The sequence below is a fragment of the Ziziphus jujuba genome, chromosome 2, assembly GCF_031755915.1.
Source record: "Ziziphus jujuba cultivar Dongzao chromosome 2, ASM3175591v1".
In the NCBI taxonomy this organism is placed as follows: Eukaryota; Viridiplantae; Streptophyta; class Magnoliopsida; order Rosales; family Rhamnaceae; genus Ziziphus; species Ziziphus jujuba.
The window spans coordinates 32390195-32410536 of NC_083380.1; the positions used below are offsets into that span (position 1 = coordinate 32390195).

Here is a 20342-nt window from a genome sequence, read left to right on the forward strand (position 1 = left end):
ACGTATAATTGAACTAAAGTGATATAGAAATAAGAATTTGGGGCAGCATTAAAAATTTTACATTTTATAAAGCAACAAACAAAAAAAGAAAAAAAAGAGAGGGTAAAATGATATTAACACGATAAATCTCCAAGTCAAGGCAAATACGGTGTCGTTATGAGGAATAATTCCAAAGGGCCACTTTTGCTGATATGGCCGGAACTCATTGAGTCAGCGTGGCACGTCAGAAATCACAAAGGGAGAATTTTGTTCCCTGCTTTTTCTCCTCCAAAAAACTCAAGAGAAACCCCAAAATCCTCAAAGAGGATTACAAACAAAATCATCAAAATTTTGAGCATGGCAACGGCCATTTCGTTTGCACAATTCATTCGCTTATCCAAAACCTCAGTTTTTCTCCACGGGAATGGCCTGAGAAGCTTCACAAATTCAGTGTCTTTCTCTTCTGCTTCATCTTCTGCTCTTTCTTCTCCTCAGTTGCTCAAGAAGAAATGGAGACAGCCAGTGGTTTCGGTTCTGGAGCTCGGCGGCACCAAAATTGCCAAAGATGGTAACTTTTTTCCACTTCATAATCTGGGTTGGTTCTATTTTTCAGTTCCTTTAGCCTTTTAAGTTTTTAGACATAGTTTAAATTTCTACTACTGGGTTTTGTCCTGTTTTTCACTTCTTGGATTGAACTTTTGTGAATATGCTTCTAAATTGTAAGATGGTAACTGTGTTTGCATTTTAAGAATTCCTCCATATATTCTTTTATTAATTTTTTTGGGTTGAATTTTGAGCTGTTACTGATATCTTCTTTTGATTGGTTCGTTGTCTACTTACTGTTTTGTTGTGCACTCTTGTGAATACAAGAGAACTTTAAGAATCTTGTTCTGTGTGTTTTTATGCAATTACTTTTGAAGTATAATATTTGCACCGCGAGCTCTTTAGGTCACACTAATCCAGTAGAACTGGAAATGCAAAATAAGAAGAAAAAAGGGGAAAGAAATTTGACACTTTTTCACTTGCTAAGCTGGTTTCCAATTCGTGAAGGATTCTTTGTATTGGATTTTTTGAACACGCAAGTAATGGAGTTTTGAAGGTGGTTTAAGTTAGATGTTTAAGAACATCTTTATTGGAATTTGTATGCAACTTTTCCATGGTTAATTGAGTCGCAGAATTCCTTTTCATTTTATTTTATTTTTTTCCTCCTTGGTGAATGCTTCTCTACCTGTATTTCTATCATCAACAAAATGGGAAACTTTAATGTTGGTCATTTTTTGGGTTACTGGTTGGTTAATATATTTGACTCTGGTTTTTGTAGATGTGATCAGAGACGACCCTACAAATAATGTGCCAGATACAATTTTTGCAAAACTTGGAATGCAACTTCATAGGAGAGATAAACATCCACTTGGGATTCTGAAGAATGCAATATACGAATACTTTGATACCAGTTACTCCAACAAGTTTGATAAGTTTGATGACCTATGCCCAATTGTCTCTGTAAAGGAGGTAGGGCAATAATTGATCTAATAATCTGTTAGATGTTGGTCATTTTTGGTGCATTGCTCTCATTAGATAGTTTTCCAATACTTATTTTATAAATGCTATGTGTTTCTTTTGTTTAAGTTATAACTTAAAAGTAACTTTCGTCTGCCTGATTTTGTATTTTTGTCTGGTAAGTTTTTGTAAATATGTATTCCATATTAACTTTAACCTTATTTACATGTATGTTCTAGACTTCTGAAATGTTTTATTTGTGTTTATTTTCCTAATAAAAAGGCAACTTTAGAAGGTATGCTGGTTTTTGTGTTAGGAAAAATAAATCTACAATCTTCTTTCTCCTTAGTATTGCTTATATTATAAATGCAAATTTTTTTATTCTGTTAGTTTCCTTGGAAATGTGTAGGAAGGATTAGCAAGTTATTGAAAGATGAAGTTTTGAACCATTATAGTTATTGAAAGTTGAAGCATTAAATAACTATATATTTTTTAGTTTTCTGCATTCCTTGTCATAATTGAATCCACTTCTTGCAGAACTTTGATGATGTATTGGTTCCTGCTGATCATGTAAGTCGAAGCTATAATGACACCTACTATGTTGATTCTGAAACTGTTTTAAGGTGCCATACAAGTGCTCATCAGGCAGAGTTGTTACGAAGAGGGCACACTCATTTCCTTGTAACAGGAGATGTGTACCGAAGGGATTCCATTGACTCAACTCACTACCCTGTATTCCATCAGGTATCTCTCTTTGTATCTTTTAAATATCTACTACCATCACAGTTTGATGTTCATTAGCTTCTTGATCTTTAATGTAGATGTTGCTTTAATTTTAGTTTTCATATCTGGCCCTATGAAATATAATTCTTGCATGATATTGAAGGTCATCTAGCAAGGATTATAGGGATATACCAGTTAGTTTCAGTGACTCGTTCTAGAGTAATAGTTGGTTATATATCAGGGGCAGATTTGAAATTTAATGAAACTTGCAAAATGTAGAAATCATATTTCGTTTACTGTGAATTATTCAACTACATTAAATTAACATACACCTACTTTAGAACCCAATTAACCTGTATGAAATTCTAGGGGCGAATACCTATACAAGCAAGAACTTTTTTTGTCTGTAAACTGACACAGTGCTAGTTTCTCTGATTTTGTTACGTTTTTGATCTTTTGAGGATCTTCATCCACTAAAATCTTTATATTGATTGTTCTATTATTAATAGTCTTGTTTCTTATCAAAATTTTCTGTTTAACAAATTGTTAATCATTCATGTGCCAACTTTGATCAAGTTTTTTCTCTTGCATATATAGATGGAGGGTGTTCGTGTCTTCTCTCCAGAAGATTGGAGTGAATCTGGCATTGACGCTACATCTTATGCAGCTGAAGACTTAAAGAAGTGCCTTGAGGGTTTGGCACGCCACTTATTTGGTATGTTTAGAGTGAAGCTTTCCTGAGGAAATGTACATGAATGATATCTATTCTTTGCCTAACGAACATAAATGTGAAAAGAGTTTATTATTATTATTATTATTATTATTATTATTTTAATGATCAAGAAAACAAAAGGATGAGGTTGATTGGGAAAACCACTTTCATCTTTGAAAGAAAAAGGTTTAGAAATTAGGGAATAGAGATCATGTTGTATTACTGTAGAATCGGCTATGCCTATCTTATTTTTTGAGTATTTCTTATACTTTTTTCTCCATTTTTCCTTGTAATACATGTTTGATTATAAAAGAAAACATAATGATGAAATTTTCAGGTGCTGTTGAAATGCGGTGGGTTGATACATATTTCCCATTTACCAATCCATCATTTGAACTTGAGATCTTTTTCCAGGTATACTGGTAAACTTTTATTTTTTACTTTTTTAATTTTTTATTTCTACCCATGTTTAAGTTTATTATTCCTTAGAGATTACTTCTTTTTCCTGGTTCGTTAATATGGTGCCATATATTTTCAAGTATGTTGATGCTGACTGAGATATTATGGAAAGAAATGAAATTATGACTGTTGAAATAATTTTTGGTGATTGTTTCAATTATGATTGTTGATATTGAGGTTTTTGAAATTGGTGGTGAATGTTTTGATAGAAGCCTTGCATTAGATAATCTCTTTTGTTTAGTGATTTGTCTTTATCTTCTTCTTCTTCCTTCTTTTGTCTTAATTACAGCGCATGTAATATTTAACATAATGACAGGAGAAATGGTTAGAAGTTTTGGGTTGTGGGGTGACTGAACAAGAAATATTAAAGAGAAGTGGCAAAGCTGATAATGTTGCTTGGGCTTTTGGACTTGGATTGGAGCGCTTAGCAATGATCCTATTTGACATCCCAGATATCCGACTTTTTTGGTCATCTGATGAGAGATTTACTTCTCAGGTAGACATTCAAGGCATCAGATATATTGTTTGAAAGCTATTCTATGTTCATTCTTCTTAAAAAACTGAAACTATCTAATGCGAGATATTCAGATCATTAGAATCTCTGAAATCCAGAACATGCCTGATTATCTAAATTAGCAATTTTGGTGTTCAGTTTTCCACAGGCCAGCTGGGCATCAAATTCAAGCCTTTTTCAAAGGTATTGTCTGCAAGACTCATAGATGTACACACACTTACATGTATACACACTTATTGAAATCTAAATTTGAATCTTATGTTTTTGAATTGACTTAAGTTTTTTGCAAATTGCCAGTATCATGAAATAAGTTACTAACCAAGTTTTGGCTAAATTTGGCTATTGCATTTGGGTCTTTGGAGCAAGATAATCAAATTAAAACATGATGGTATATTTGAAAAGAATGTTAATTGCAAAGGATGTTTATATTCTATAAAACAGCACAAAACGCAGTAAGCAATTTTGTCTTTCAGGCTTAGACATATGCTCTATTTCATCTAGTTGTGTTTGAGTCATTGACTTTTTGGCACTCAGTATTTATGCATCTGATAAATGGGTTCCTTTTTTTGGTTGTGAACATTTCTTAAACTAAACCATTTTCCTTTCCCTTATGCAGTATCCTCCATGTTATAAAGATGTTAGCTTTTGGATCAATGAATCTTTCACCGAAAACAATTTATGTGAAGTTGTTAGAGGCATTGCTGGGGATATTGTTGAGGAGGTAATATTCACAAACACAACCTGAATATTTGAAGTTGCATATATTTAAAGAGAAGTATTTTTCTCTTAATTAGGAAAATTCTGAAATTCTCCATATATTTAAAGAGACATTTATAATAATGTCTCTTGTTGAACGAACCTTAAAACCTGTCAATCTAGCATGTTACCTGTAATGCAAACCATTGTTGAGAGCTTATCTGAATCTTTACTCTCACTTCCAGGTTCGGTTGATAGACAACTTCACAAATAAGAAAGGAATGACCAGTCACTGCTACAGGATCGCATATCGATCCATGGAACGCTCACTTACAGATGAGGAAATCAATAAGCTGCAGGTATTTATTTATTTATTTATTTCCAATTTCATTTCATTTTCTTTTCAAGAGGTGGGAGTTTAGTGAAGACACTAAAAATTTCAAAATTTCTCTAATTTTCAACAGTGGGACGTAAGAGAGCAGGTGCAGAACAAGTTGAATGTTGTGATGAGATGAGAGTTTCTCATGCAGTATCCTATATGTAGCTCTTTTAATTATTGGCTTCCAGTTCTTGCATTTTAAGCTGTAAACACAGTTTTTTTGTTTCTTCTTTTGCTTAGTGCAGAAACAGTTTTTTGCCTGTCATGATGTGGAGAATCTACCCCTCCAAGAACTAAGAGAACATACATATTAAAAATTACCATACAGGTCATCAAATTCTATCATTTCATAGAAGTTTTATTTTGAAATAGGAGCTTTCTTTTCTCCCAAACAGTGCTATTTTTCTTCTTTTGTTTGCTTATATACCTTCTTTCCTTGTATTGGTAGTTAATTCGTCATTATTTACTAATATGTAAATCTTAGTTTAGTTAGGTCCTTAAACACCAGTAAAATATTTTAGCACTGAAATTTGCCAAACTTTTAGAAAGTGCCACTTTTTTGAAATTTTTTAGCACTTTCAAAGAAATATGGTTCTAATTGTCAACAAACTAAACTTTGATAAAAGTCTTGAAAAACTTTATTCTTTCCCTAATCATGAATAAAAATTGTTTGGTGAAATGTCTTCGAGTGAGGGACTTCAAAGAGACATATAAGGAATGTTTTGAACGTGGGTGGAAAGTATTCTTTTAAGAATTGGGATTTAATGGGAAATGGACTAATATTCCTTTCAAGAAGACAAATTGCTTACATAGGAGCCCAAAAAAATGTTCATATATATGATATAGTTGGGGCACTATATATTAATGGAGTGATTTCTTTTATTATTAGATTTCATAGTTGAAAATGACTCGCCCATATATATATATATATATATATTTATGTATATATGGATATGGTTGATTTTTTCTAATTATTTTCCAAAAAAAATTAATGTGGAGGACTGTTCCGGAAAGTATAATTATGACTGAATTAATGTGAGCGTGATAATGAGAAATCAAGAATGGGAGATTGAAATTTTAGATATTCTGTTCATAAAAAGGTCATTAATTTTGGTATTTATAGTCTCAATAAATATGCATTTACCATTAAAAATTTACATAGAAGCTATTTGAGTTACTTAAATTAAGTTTTTATTTTTTCCCTTTCTTTTTTGGGGACAAATATTAAATTAAATTTAATGGATTTGAGAATTTGATGGTATTAAAAACGCAGACTTGATTAAAACCAGTCTATAAAGTTGAAACACAGAATAATTATTGTCACCTAAATTAGGTACTAATAAATTAAAAGTTTAGTTAGGCATTTGGCCCCCCTTTTTTTTTTTATATATATAAAACTTTTAATAGTAAAATATTAAATTAAAGAAAAGAAAAAGAAGGAGATATATATATATATATATATATGTATATATTTGTTTAGGATTCCATGCATGTGAGAAGAATTAAGAATATAAATAAATAAATAAATAAATAAATAAATAAAAGCATGGTATTTGCAAAAATATACCCTCTAAATATGAAAAAATATAAGTGCAAAACCCATTGACTTTAACAGAGGATTGTGGGGCCCAAAATCGCAGTGAATTGGTCTGATTTTCGTTTCCTTAAGAAGCACAGAAAGTGTCGGTAGTAGTCGCCAAGTGACAAATTTTTTATTTTTTATTTTTTCAACGAACCGATTCCGACAAACTCATATGCATAAACCGCGTGAAAAATTTGCGTTTTTTTTTATTTTCAATTTTATTTTAATTTTTTTATATATACACATCACGTTCATACCTCGTGTTCTTTTAATTATCTAATTTTTTTTTTCAAAAAAAAAAAATTTACAAATTTAAAATAAAAATACTATCACCATGAAATTATGAAATTCCAAAAATACCCTCAACGCCATTTTGCAGAGAGTAAATCAAAAGCGGCGATAATCCAGGTGAAATTTTATCTGCGATTTTTGTTTCTCTTTCCTTTCTCTTCTTCATCTCCACCTAAATCTCCTTCTATCTACCTTTTGACTTTTCTGTGGACTAAAAAATAAATTTTTTATTGTTTTAGTTTAATTTTCTTTCCTTTTAAGAGAAAAAAATTTAAAATTTTTTTTATATTCATTATTATTTTTGATCTACTGGTATTGGGTTTTTGTTATGTTAACATCTTCATCATAGGAGATGAGGAATAAACAAAGCTAAATACAGATTCCTGACGACCTCCGATCATTGCTTTGCCTACTTTCCGCGCTTCTACTTTTCTTCTTTTTTTTTTTTTTTTTTTTATAATTTTTTTTGGGGTTTTAATTTGTGGGTTTTGAATTTGGGAATGATCTGGGAAGTTTGATACTCGTGGGTAGATCGAAAGGAGTAGAGGAGAGGGAGGTAGATGTCTCCTTCAACTGCAACGTCGTCTTCTTCTTCTTGTTCATCACGTTCAGCATCACCGACTACTTTTATTGGAAATGGAAGTAGTACTAGTAATGGGGTTGGGATTGCGGGTAAGAACTATATAGAGCATCGAGTTTCCAAGATGGATACACTTGCCGGTGTTGCTATCAAATATGGGGTTGAGGTATTTTGCTTTAAAATTCTTTGTACTCTTTCATCTCTGTTTTTTTTTTTTTTTTTTTTTTGGCTGCTTAATTAGGTTATTTCAACTTTTTGTGTTTGATCTGTGTAGCTTTGTTGTTTCTGGTGTGTTAGAGTTTAAGATGTGAAATGGGCATTGCTGATTTTTGTTGTTTGTGTGAATAAAAAGTTGCATTGGGTTTGGTGGGTGTAGTTGTTGAATGGTTTAGGAAGAGACTTCCTTGAAAAGAGTGACAAAGTGAACCCCAGATGATTTTGGCATGAGAGAACTACTGGGCAGCATTTGTATTTGATTTGGGTTCTCATCGATGTAGCAATTGAGTTATGATGAATACTGTGTTATCAGGATTAGGAAGTTTTATGAGGAAATTGAGTGGAGTTAGGTTGGTGTGTTTGCATACCTCCTACTTAAAATCACCATATTGTATGATGAATATGTTTTGGATTATGTTGTCTTCTGCTTGTATGATTTATAGCATAATCACATCTTCGGGATATGGATCGTTTAGATATGTAGTGGTTTATCTGAAATCTATGTCCATGGACATAAAAGAAATGTCGTCTGAATTACTATCTTCGATGCTCTTTTTCTTTGTAGAGATGCGATATTCAGTATTTGATTGTTGCCTTATCAGAGGAGCTTTCATTCTTCTAACGGAAATTCTTTGTGACAAATTAGGTGGCTGACATAAAAAGGATGAACGGTTTGGCTACTGATCTTCAAATGTTTGCTTTGAAGACACTACAAATACCATTACCAGGGAGGCACCCACCATCTCCTTGTTTATCCAATGGTTCTACTTCAAGAGGGTATGATCATGCTTTCATCTTTGCAAATTATTTATATATTTCTGGAACATCCATCCGTTATATTTTTTCTGGATTCGCTTTGAAAGCTACTTAAGTCTTATTCTAGCATCTGGTCCTTTAATTTAATGCTGTTATATGTGGGCTTTCTCTTACTTGAAATTTGGCAGTTAGTGTATTTTGAACTTTCCTACTACATGTCTCTGAAGTATTGAAAACCACCATTTAACCTTTCTGACTATCCATCTTCACATCTTGCTGATTTGGCCTCACTGATATATTATGCATATCATGCATATAGGTTACATGCGCTAATTCATATTTGTTACTTGATGAGTGAAGGCAAGTGGCTGTGCTTCCATCTAAGGTGTATTAAAAGACATATCCAATAAATTCATGATTTATATAACTTTTGTTTACTGTTATGGCTATTACATCTGTCTTTTGAACATTTTGGTGAAGCACTGCCTGACGTGTTTTCCACGTTGATGTATGCAACTTTTTCTCACGTTAAAACATTGATTTTCATCCATATTTTTTCAGTCTTCTAAATATAAAGACTAGCCATTTTGTGCTAAAAATAAAGAGGAGGAACACTGGTTATGTTTATTGCTTTTGCTTTCTAACTGCCCAAAACAGTTCATAAAATTTGAAAGAGGGGTCTCGGTTTAGGGAAACCTAAATCATCTAATGACGTGAATTCTTTTCTTTTTCTGAATGACAGAAGCTTAGAAATATTGCCCAATCTCTCTCTCTTTCTCTCTCTCTCTCTCTCTCTCTATATATATATATATATATGAAACAGTTCCAAATTTATTTCTCATAGTACTAATACAAATAGGGGACTTCTATTTGTGTAATTATCTCTTTTTTTTAAGGGAATTATGCAAAGATGATTCTGCCTTTCTTTCACTCGTTGCAGCTAATGTTATATCATCTAAAAATATTTAAGAACAGTTATTTTTCTTCTTCTTGTTGAGCTTCAGAAGCTTACATTTATCATTCTTTTCTATTAACCTATTGCTTGTTCGTCCGATGTCATCTGTCAAATAACTAATGCATTTTACCATTTCTGAATCTTGTCCTACATTTAAACTTTAACGGGGCTGTTAATTCTCTCTTCTTGCTAGTGTTCTAATATTGTAACATAGATCAGGTTCGTTTCTATTTTATTCAGAACGTTTGTGATCCTTTGATATCCTGGCTTAAGTATGTTCTTACACATCTTTCAACAACACGAGAATTTATGTTTGTATCCTTGTAGTTGAGCATTTATACAAAGCCCTATTTTAAGTATAAATAGCCTGATGCATCCTTCTCTGATGTTTAGGTGTGTGATATTATAATTTGGTCAATCATTGATTCTTTCTGGACTTTGGTAAACTTTAGATAACTGCTTGTTTATTTTGCTCTAAGGCAACTTTTATAGTTCTTAGACACTATATGATAAGTTTCAGTTATGTACCAATTTTTAGTTTTCCCCTCATTGTCGGTTTTCTAGAAGCTTTATGATTCGTTGTTCTCTATTTAAATAAAAAGCACATATTCTATAAAAGCTCAAAAGCACAGTTGAAAGCACATGTTAAACCTAATGATGTTTTTTAAACACTTGATGCTTATGCTACCTGAAACAGATGTCTGGAATTGTTAATGGATCCATCTGAAAAGGGCATATGTGCATCAAGATATACAAGAAAACTCATCATGTTAAAACTTGTTGCAGGGAAACAAGCACTGAGAAGTCACCCTCAGATTTAGGCCAATCTAATCTGTTGGAACCAATCCAATCTCTACGTTTAAAACCCCCCAAAAAGAATGTCTCTCCAGCTATGAGCACTCTGCAGAAGTACTATGGTCTCAGATCTTCTTATCCAAGGGGTGCAGCTGAAGGAACAGAGACAGAGATGGCAGTTTACAACGCTGTAGGTTCAGAATTTTTAGATGATCGGCTGCTGCCAAAAGCCTCACCGCTTCCGGATCTTGTGGACCACCACCGGAAGTCAGCAAAGTTCAACAATGGTTTCATGCCTGAGAATGGTGCAGCAGCTGATTACCTGATCCTTTCAGAAGCTGGTGATGGGGAAAGTGAGAAGTCTGATGAGAAGTCTATGCGAAGGCGTTCGAAAGCTGAAGTTGATTTTGTAGGTGGCACACCAGAAAGGACTTTGAAGGGTGAAAACAGTGTGGGAAGTGGTGGTTTCTCTGGCTCAGCAGGAAAGAGGCCGAAATCAGCAAGCCGATCAGTGCTTCAGTCTGATACAGAGTCAGCATGGTTGAATCCTATTCCGGTGGGATTAGGTGATTCTTTTATCGCAGATGGGACGGTTTCGGTTCGTAAATCATCAAGCACATCAAGCCTAAAAGACCAGGAAAATAGTAATTCTTCATCAGTTTGGCCAACATCAAGATGGAGCTTGAAATCTGACTTGCAAGCTCTATCAACAGCAGCCATTACCATACCAATATTCGATGGCTTACCAAAACCCATAACTGGACGCAGAAAAGCTGCCCTTGATTAGAGTAATTCTTTTGCACATTTTTATATAATCATTTTGTTACTTTTACTTCGATCCAAATGGGGGCTGAAATTTCTCAGCTGGACATTCCTCTACAGTCATACATCATATGGTTGCTGTGTGTAATTGAAAGGTGGAAAAATACGTGAGAAAGGAAAAGGGGTTGAAGAAAAAATGGCTAGTTAAAAGGGTTTACACCCTCAAAAAATGAAGGGCTCAAGTTAATGGGTTTACACCCTCAAAAAATGAAGGGCTCAAGTTAATAATTCCATATTAATTGTATTGTACTCTAATAGTTATTTGTCTTTAATTATTATTATTTTTTTGTATAGAATAAGTTATTTTTTTATTATTATTGGAAACCTAAAAATTTAGGGTACGATGGGTGACACTTTTGTTTTCTTTTAATAATAATTTTGAGAAAATCCAAAGTTGTTCTTTGAGGTGTGTTGCCTATGGACTATGACCTTTCAAACCTATTCGAGTTTGGTGCTATTTTACTATCTGATTTATCTTCGTTTTCAAGTAATCCAGTTTGACGTCCAATAAAAAAAGACAGAAAAATAAAAAGGAAAAATTAAAATTCTCTTATATTGAAATATTATTGGTGTTTATAATGTGAAATCAAAAAAATTCTCTTAAAACTCTAATCAGGTTTATATATTCAGAAAAAATTATTTATAATAAATTTCTATAGAGAAGTGCCTCGTTATGCTGGGATAAGATTCATTTGAAATGCGAAATTGATCTACCATTTGAAATTCAATCCAATCAAATATATTTAGCCACTATTCGGAATTCAATCCTCTCCATTTTAATTATTTCGAATTTAGCTAAATTTGATTAAGACTATAATCTGAAATAGGCCAGTAGAGTCACATATTCCAAACAGGCATTCAGCAATATGACTCGAAATTTTTCGAAAGAAAGTTTACTTCTACTCTTTTTTAAGTTGAATTTGTTCAGTTGACGACTTGTTTAGATGGTTTTATTCACAGCATTTATTCATTTAGATGTGCAAAGGCACTGGTATTACCAGAAAGGAAAAATTGTACCATATTAAATAATAATAATAATAAAAAATAAATAAATGGAACTGGTATTATCAGAAATAACCAAATCTACAAAAACTTGAAGAACATGTAAAAGAGATTAATAAAAAGATTTTACGTTTTTAACTTTAATCTTTCTATCATTGCATTTGCATGTTAAAACTCCATCCAAATAAGTCTCAGCCCATAGAGAAAGACAAAACCGTTTAAATTACTGAGGCAAGAAAAGAAAATCTTGCAGAATGGGGTCTAAGGAAAATATTGAAAGATTCAAGAGCACTAATTCCCAAACTCTAGAAGAGGGGAAAAAAAAAAAAAAAAAAAAAAAACAAATTACAATTTACTATCTCTAAAATCTACATTCCAAAAGACTATAAGCTCTCATAGTTTTTTCTACCATGTAAGGCCTTATACTTAACCGCAGGAAGAGAGAGAGAGAGAGAGAGACTCACCACCTATTATTAGGTGGCTTTACTTTATAAATACGAACAATCCAGTTAGATGTTGTAAACGCTTCTTCCAAGTATTCCAGTTTTATGTCCTTGTTCCCAATTTCGACCCCCCTTGCTCGATCATACCTGTCATCATCCAAAAGACAAGAACAAATTATTTTACCCGTTTTGAAGCCTACTAACAAACATATGCTTAAATAAATATGACATCTCTAAACTTTGACAAATGCTCAGAACACATCAACTGTGAAGTAGAAGTCATGATCAATCTATGGATTGGCATTACAAGAAAAGAGCCAAATGTTGTCAAAATCATAGAAAATAAAGATTTATTTATCCAGCATGATATTCTGGTCATACATTATGTTTTTATGCAGCTTGAGACCGTGTATGTGACTGCATAAACACGTGCAAATGCACATATGGACAGTTGCATATTTTATAGAATGAAAATTTTAAGACATTAAACTTACCCAGGGGGCTTGCCATATTCAGTTGTCAATTCCCCGAAACGATAATAACATAACTTGTACCTAATCACCAAAGAAAAAAAGAAAAATTAGATTATACAAAGTATGCAATGTTTTTTATGGCAATAAATTGAGCATGAAATATAATTCTTCAAACCCTCTCCAAACATCTTACATATCCTACTACATTTTAGAACAAAGTAAAAAGTGACAAAATGAAAATTATTTTGTCCTATCTCAATACCAAAATAAGACATGTAAAATCCAAAGAGATGTTCACCAACAAGACATTAGTAACTTTTTCAAAGAAATTATGGAAACAGAAAAACCGTCTGTGATTCTTTTGAAACCCATCGGTAACATCCCATTCTAAGACACCACCCCACTTCCAGTGGTAGAAAAGCAGAAACTCTACCATCTTTTTTTTCTCAAAGCCATGTTAGCTTGCATGGGAAGCATTCTAAACAGAATTGGGCCATAACATTTAAAGAACCTTCAACATAGGATCTAACTTTTTATCATTATTATAATTATTTTAAAAAGAAGTACATGCAAACATAAGATATATCAATGGTAAAATTCATTTACGGTCAAAAAGCTTTACAGAACAGCACAAACCAAGTGCAGCGTCCACTTATAAGCATACATCAAAATAGCATCCACATGTATAGATCTATAAATTCTTAGTTGCACCAAGTAACTTACATGAGACAGTTCAACATCTTGGGAGCTGCACCTTTGTCAACACGATACTCGCCATTCACAAGGTAATCAGGCTCCTTAATCACCGGAAACACGCCTCCTCCAATTCTCACCATCCACAGAAATCTAGCATTAAAGTAAATTTGTATTATAATATGATCGATGCAATGACAAAAAACTGAAAAAAATCTGTTGCAATAGTACCACTTATATGTCATTAACTTAAAGATGCAACAGTTAAGGATGACCCTATTTCCTAGACAATCACATTCACAATGGACAACTGTTGAGGATTAAGCATGAACTACCAGCCAGACTAACTGCATACATGCAATCACATGTTTAAACATATATCCACACCAACACAGCAAATGACACACATCTGCATATGAATTATATACCCGCACCTGATTTCTAGACTCTCTAAATAAACTTAAAAAACTAATGACAGAAACCTTTCTAAAATTTCTTCAAATAATGACATATATTTAAAAAATGATAAAGATGTAATTTTATATCGCCTTACTTGTTAATATCATCAGAAGAATAACCAGTAACACCGCCAAATACAACTAATACATAATCCACATCAAGAGATCTCATTATCTCGATTGCCTCGTGTTCATAAGAGGACATTGCGCGTCCAACAGTAGCAATGTGAGTATTATTCCAGGTGTTGTTATCAACAATAACAGTTCTGTTTCCCATTGCAGTGATCTGATACCCATAGTCCCACCATGACATCACCTTAGCATCAGGAGGAGTATTCTGACGGAGCCAAAAGTATGCTTCACGGTAATCATCAAAAATGACTCTGTTGCCATGGGCACCTCTTGCAGCCAAGACAATTGAGGGAGATGAGTATGCCTCTGATGTGACCCAGGTACAGTGGGTAGCATACTTACTGAGCAAGTAAAATGCACCAAGAAGTAATGCAATCGCACCGTTTCTTTGGAAAGGCTGAGATTGATCAACTGTAGCCTTTTTGCAGGGGTAAAAAAAAATTGTTAGAAATTTTACTAATTATAATATCACAAAAACAGATAAAAATAATCAAGCAGGACAGGCATATCTCTCACCTCTAAGTTCATGGTAAGTACAGGTTAAGCTCCCAGTGAACTTAAATATACATTTTAAATTCTGTCTACATAGATGGAAGAAGTAAGTCTAATGTTCTTACGTTCTTTATTAGTGGTCTAATGTAAAGGGTTGTTCCATTCATGACCTTTTTGTTTCTTCCCGGTTGATATATTCAAGAAACTTTTATTCTTTCCCAAAACCTCCATGTTAGAGACATGGAGTATTAGGAACCAGAAGTGGTGAATTTACATCAAAGAACAGATGGAAATGGGCTACACCCTACCCATATAAACAATGAAATATAATCATGGCATATCATGCTAATAAAAGAAAAAGGAAAAACATAGCATATAGTGTAAATTCATATATCATAGGGCAGAGATCTCACCTTAGAAGAACCTTTTGAACTACCACTTCCTTTGCTAGAACCAGACTGGGGAACCTTGCTCTTTGTCCTTACTAACTGAGTGAGATTCTTTATAGTTGCGGAGACAGCAATTGCACTAATAAGACATACAGCAGGTGTAGCAACAAGAATCAACCGAACCATGACACCAGCAAAATACATGCTTGTAAGACCGTACATAACTATAAAGATTGTGGCATCTGACAAGCGCTTGAAGCAAAAGTAGAGACCTGCTGGGAAAAGGAAGAGTAGGATGTGGAAATCAAACATGAATGAGGACCAAGCTGTTGGCTGATGCTCAGACACGGAGGCAATAATTGGAATGTGATCCTTGGCATATGTAGGATCTAGTAGAGAATAGAATCGGCCTGTCCATGGAGAGATATACCCAGATGCAGTGCCAACACCCAAAGCAATAGCACCCACACCTACTGCAGTGGTCACAGTGATCCTCAAGAAGGCTTGGAATAATTTTGTATCACTTAGCAGGTATCTAACCCAATCTAGAAAGTAGAATACCTACATCAACAATTGGACATAGCAACAAGAAACAATCAGCAAGCCGACCTTAAATTTTAAGGTCATCAACAGTTACCAAAGTAGTAACATTCCAAGTGCAAAATAACGCTCACAAACACAAAAGGAAATGACAAACATTCAAAAAAATAATAGTGAAAAAGAAATTTTGATGATTACATATAATGTATTCGTTCCAACAAAACACACTTCATCAGAATGAGAAAGCGACCCCAAAAAAAAATAAAAATAGAAAGAAGCAAAACCTGAATCAATAAGAAGACACCCATGGCAGCCATATATATTAGTAATAAGAAATGCCAAAAAATTTTAAAACAATAGTAAAAAAGCAATTTTGATGATTCTATAAAATACTAATAGTAAAAGGAAATACCAAAATAATAGTAAAATAGCAATTTAGATGATTATATATAATGCGTTCATTCCAACAAGACAAACTTAATCAGAATGAGAAAGATAAAAAGGCAAAACCTGAATCAAGAAGAAGACACCCATGGCAGCCATATGCTCCCCAGACTGGACATGCTGAAAACCCACAAACCGAATTTGCATAGCCAACAACATCCCCAGCACATACATACAATTATAAGCGACGTACAACCTCATGGAATACCTTCCCGTGATCAAAAGCACCAACACATAAAGCGGAATCAAATTGATAATAAAAACATAACCACCCCAAGCTGAAACCATGTAAAAGTAGCCAAAAGCCGAAGCCAAAGCCCAAGCAAGCGAACCAGTATTAACAGCCTTCACAAACAAGTAGAAAGTGAACAACAATGCGAAAATGGCCACACCCTCATTGTCATACGACCCTGCAACCGACCTCGAAATGTAACCAGGGCAGATTGCGATCAATGCAGCAGCAACAAGTCCAGCCCCAGAATCCCAAATCTCTTTGCCAAAGAAATATGCAACCAAAGTAGTATTGGAAGCGAAAAACGGCGCCGTTAGGACACAGACCTCACGGATATGAACAGCAAACCTCAAGAATCGAAGAACCCAGTAGATTATAGCCGCAGTGACCATAAGACCCGGGTAGAGAGTCCCTCCTATGATCCTTCCAAGAGGGTACCAACTTTCAGAATCGAACCAATTCCAGAACTCGTAGAAACCCTTCTGGGTCAAGAACAGAGTCGTACGGTAGTTGAAGTAAGGGTCAAATTCATGGATCATGGACTCATAGCGAAGAACACTGAAGAGACGGGTTATGAAGGCCAAGATGTAGATGAGGCAGAGGATCGAGACCCGGAGCAGGAGTTCCTGTTGCTTGGTCTTGAGCTTCAAGGTTTTGAATGATAAGCTGCTAAACAGATCGGATTTGAGGTTCAATGGCAATGCGGATGGTGGGGATGAACCGGTCTGGTTCGATCCGGATTTGGCAGTGCCGTTGGAGGATTCGGGTTTTCCGACCATGATCGGGAAGTTGAAGAAGGAAAGAGGAACTGGGTCAACGACGATTTGTGGATTTGTGGGTTAAAAACGGAGACTTTTTTCCATTTGGAACTAAAACCCTAGAGAAATGGGTTTGAATGAGAAAATAAAATGGGAAAAAAGAAAGTGGGGGGATCTGATGGAATTAGAGTGAAAGCTCTCTGCGATTCCACTGATCTGAGAGAATCCAATCCAAAATGAATGTCCAAGATGATTGAGGTTTTATCCCTCCAGTGAGAGAGAGAGAGAGAGAGAGAGAGTGTGTGTGTGTGTGTGTGTGTGTGTAGTAGAGGTTTATTCTAGTGGTACCGAGAATCGTAGAGAAAAGAAAAGTCTGCGAGGTTTTTTGGGACTCTATGGACTTACATTAGATGGGCCGTACAAGGCTTTTCTTGGGTAGAGTGGATAAGGATGAATTCTGTTTGGCTCGCTAGAAAATTAAATTAAAAAGTCATTCGATTCGATCCATTCCCAATTGGATGGTGACCCGATACCTCGTTTTGGTGGTGATCTAGAAATAAAGTTACAATGGCATCCCATCAATTTTGCAAATTTTACAAATAGGTCTTTTTTGTATTTTGTTTTTGAGAAATTAAATTAAGGAGTCAATTAATTCTCATACTTGTAGCAATAGAGCCTCTTTCATAAGGATAATGGATGCAAATGGCCCTTGGATTTGATCCCTTTTGTGTATTTGATTTTTCCTTTTTTTAGCCTCTTGTAATGCCCTCAACTATTTAGCCTAGAAAAAGCAGGTACAAGCAAGGCATGCAAATGGGCATTGGTGACTATTTCACTATTTACATTTGGCGGTAGGGATTTAAAATGTAAATTTCATATAGGTTAAAGGATAATCACGTCAAAATTTAAAATTGTAAATTAAAAATATTGAGAATTGGTACTTAAAAAACCTGCAAAAAATATTTGCATAAAAGTGTTTACTAGTAATAAGAAAATATTATTTCAAAGCAAAGTAATAAGTAAATATTAAAAAAATTGTTAAAATTAAACTAGATATATATATATATATACATATATTTTAAAATTTTGGCGTCATTATCCCTTAAACTATATAAAATTTATATTTTGATCTTTCTCATTAAGCCCATACCATGAAATGATCACTAATACCCTTTTATATACCTTGTATAGTTAAAATCCTTATGCTGCAACACATATTTGAGTATAACAGGCTAAATGCTAAAAAAAAAAAAAAAAAAAAAAAAAAATAAATAAATAAATAAAAATAAAAGATTAAAAAACCAAAGTGCAAAAAAGGTAAGTTGAAGGGGGGTATGCGCCAATTACACCTTTTGTATTGACTAACTTTTATATAAGAAGTTTTGGAATTACAAATAGGCATATACATGAAAGATTAGATTCCTCTAATTATCTAAGTTTTATTTAAGACCCATTTGATAAAATGATAAAGTTAGTGTTTTCACCAGTAGATTTCTAGGATACTAAGGATTTTCTAGTAATACAAATATGTCTTTAATTTATTATATAAAATTTAATTTAATTATTTATAAGTTTTAATGTTCTTATTGCTAACCAAATAAAATAAAAAAGAAAATTTATTCTCATCAAAGTTGGACACTTTTGGAATGGATTCTAAGTTTTTGAAGATTTTATGGCATAAAATAGGTAGTAAATAGATGACCTTGATTTATTCTTTTATTTATTTATTATTATTATTATTATTATTATTATTATTATTTCTATCTTATAATCTAATGACATATGCCATCTAGAAAATTAAAGGTCAAGATTTATTCGTTTAGCTTTTTTTCCTTTCTTTAACTTCAAATAATTTCATAATTATGATAAATGTTTTAACTAATTAAGACCTCTACACCTTTTATGTTCTTTTTTTCATTTATTTTTTAGGTGAGTTTTCTTCCCAGCTCCAGCAACATTTTGGGGAAGAAAATCAATAACTCAACATGAAATTTCAATAAAAGTTTATCTGTTAGAGATTTGTGTTATACTCTCTCTCTCTTTTTTTTTTTTTAATTTTTTTTCCCTAGGTTTTGTAAGTTGTTAAAATTTCATATTGATAAATATCAATATTATGATGGAAACTCTTAACAAGTATTTTATGTATCTGACGCTCACAAGGCTGAAAAAAAACATAAAAAATGCTAAGTTGTTCTATCAAAACATAAACTGCTCAAATCACAATTAGTCGTTTTGTTAATTATTAGTCTTATTTTTTTGGGTGGCTGTATGAAACTTAGATGAGGAAATAACAAACAATAGATTCCATAAAAAACCAAAAGGAATATGAGCATCTCCAAAAAATCCTTTAAAAACCTCATTTTTTCTATTTTAAAATGTTATATCTCATTTTTATAATGTCAATGGGCTTTTAAATTTAAAAAATAACATAATAAGTGGAGCTGCTAGAGAGCCAAACCCACTCTTAAAGTGTAAAACATTTTACGAACTCCCCTATAGCCTTATAATTTTCTATGCATAATTTTAATTAATATATTAATTATAATTTCTTATTTCAGTTTTTTTTTTTAAATATTACATTGGTGTAAGGAGGAGAAAATATGTAAATAATAATTGTTTATAGGAAAATATAAATTTAATAAGTTTTTGTACATAATACTATTAGATTTGGATAAAAAATCTTACTTTTTATTTTTTCAAAATGCTCTCTATTTGGACAATTGTTTAATTCATGCTCTTTAAAATAAAAAGCACCGTTAAAGGTGCTCTTAACAGATTGAAAAAAAAAAGAGCTTGTTTTATATATCAATTGCTTTTATTGCCAAATAATAATAATAATAATAATAATAATAATAATAATAATAATAATTGAAATCGTAAATGCATGTATTAATCACAATAGTTTATTGTAAAACAATTTTATTTGGAAGTCATGAAAATCAAAATAGAGAGAAATCAATCTTAACCATACGATTTGTGAACCGCCATATATCACCACTAGATTTTCAAAAATTCAGGTAAAACTTAAATGAGGGGAAGGGATTTTAGTAAGAATACTACTCTATGCTCTCTCATTACTCAATGATCTGCAAAGTTTGATTTACAAGAAACTGATTACTATTAAGCTGAATGGCTAACCATAAAACTCTTTAATTCATGAAACTTTTTATGAATTCTCTTCCTGTTTGTTAGCTCACAAACTCTGTTACCAAAGCTTCATAAATATCCAAGCATTATACACATCAAACTATTCAAATCTGAGTAATTACAAAGATGGAAAGCAAAATATCCAAAAGTCCAGCATAGTGAAAATCTCCATGAACGTTG

General features: G+C 33.0%; 3 protein-coding genes across 3 annotated transcripts; 2 read left to right on the forward strand and 1 right to left on the reverse strand.

Annotated features, from left to right (window-relative positions):
* Nucleotides 1-219: 219 nt before the first annotated feature.
* On the forward strand, nucleotides 220-5354 carry LOC107417846 (phenylalanine--tRNA ligase, chloroplastic/mitochondrial). The gene is made up of 10 exons (XM_016026499.4): nucleotides 220-547; nucleotides 1301-1491; nucleotides 2017-2223; nucleotides 2800-2917; nucleotides 3252-3328; nucleotides 3690-3869; nucleotides 4026-4070; nucleotides 4504-4608; nucleotides 4829-4942; nucleotides 5048-5354. Exons 1-10 carry the CDS (start codon nucleotides 337-339, stop codon nucleotides 5096-5098), a joined length of 1299 nt encoding a protein of 432 aa, XP_015881985.2. The 5' UTR covers nucleotides 220-336; the 3' UTR covers nucleotides 5099-5354.
* Nucleotides 5355-6598: 1244 nt separating this feature from the next.
* LOC107417868 (uncharacterized) lies at nucleotides 6599-11364 on the forward strand. Its single transcript, XM_048474048.2, has 4 exons — nucleotides 6599-6952; nucleotides 7349-7581; nucleotides 8278-8408; nucleotides 10129-11364. The coding sequence occupies exons 2-4, from the start codon at nucleotides 7396-7398 to the stop codon at nucleotides 10922-10924; spliced, it is 1113 nt and encodes a 370-aa protein (XP_048330005.2). The 5' UTR covers nucleotides 6599-6952; nucleotides 7349-7395; the 3' UTR covers nucleotides 10925-11364.
* Nucleotides 11365-12160: 796 nt separating this feature from the next.
* LOC107417865 (dolichyl-diphosphooligosaccharide--protein glycosyltransferase subunit STT3B) lies at nucleotides 12161-17464 on the reverse strand. Its single transcript, XM_016026518.4, has 6 exons — nucleotides 16092-17464; nucleotides 15066-15602; nucleotides 14124-14578; nucleotides 13601-13723; nucleotides 12899-12958; nucleotides 12161-12551 (listed from the first exon to the last, which is right to left on the reverse strand). Exons 1-6 carry the CDS (start codon nucleotides 17034-17036, stop codon nucleotides 12422-12424), a joined length of 2250 nt encoding a protein of 749 aa, XP_015882004.2. The 5' UTR covers nucleotides 17037-17464; the 3' UTR covers nucleotides 12161-12421.
* Between the last annotated feature and the right edge of the window lie 2878 nt (nucleotides 17465-20342).

Coding starts and splice junctions, on each gene's coding strand:
- LOC107417846 (XM_016026499.4), top strand. CDS start 337: ATGGCAACGGCCATTTCGTTTGCACAATTCATTCGCTTATCCAAAACC. Junction 2,918..3,251: donor TTTGGCACGCCACTTATTTG/GTATGTTTAGAG, acceptor TGAAATTTTCAG/GTGCTGTTGAAATGCGGTGG. Junction 3,870..4,025: donor ATGAGAGATTTACTTCTCAG/GTAGACATTCAA, acceptor TTTGGTGTTCAG/TTTTCCACAGGCCAGCTGGG.
- LOC107417865 (XM_016026518.4), bottom strand. CDS start 17,036: ATGGTCGGAAAACCCGAATCCTCCAACGGCACTGCCAAATCCGGATCG. Junction 15,603..16,091: donor GTGTCTTCTTCTTGATTCAG/GTTTTGCCTTTT, acceptor TTGTTGATGTAG/GTATTCTACTTTCTAGATTG. Junction 13,724..14,123: donor TCTTCTGATGATATTAACAA/GTAAGGCGATAT, acceptor CTTTAATGCTAG/ATTTCTGTGGATGGTGAGAA.
- LOC107417868 (XM_048474048.2), top strand. CDS start 7,396: ATGTCTCCTTCAACTGCAACGTCGTCTTCTTCTTCTTGTTCATCACGT. Junction 7,582..8,277: donor CTATCAAATATGGGGTTGAG/GTATTTTGCTTT, acceptor GTGACAAATTAG/GTGGCTGACATAAAAAGGAT. Junction 8,409..10,128: donor AATGGTTCTACTTCAAGAGG/GTATGATCATGC, acceptor AACTTGTTGCAG/GGAAACAAGCACTGAGAAGT.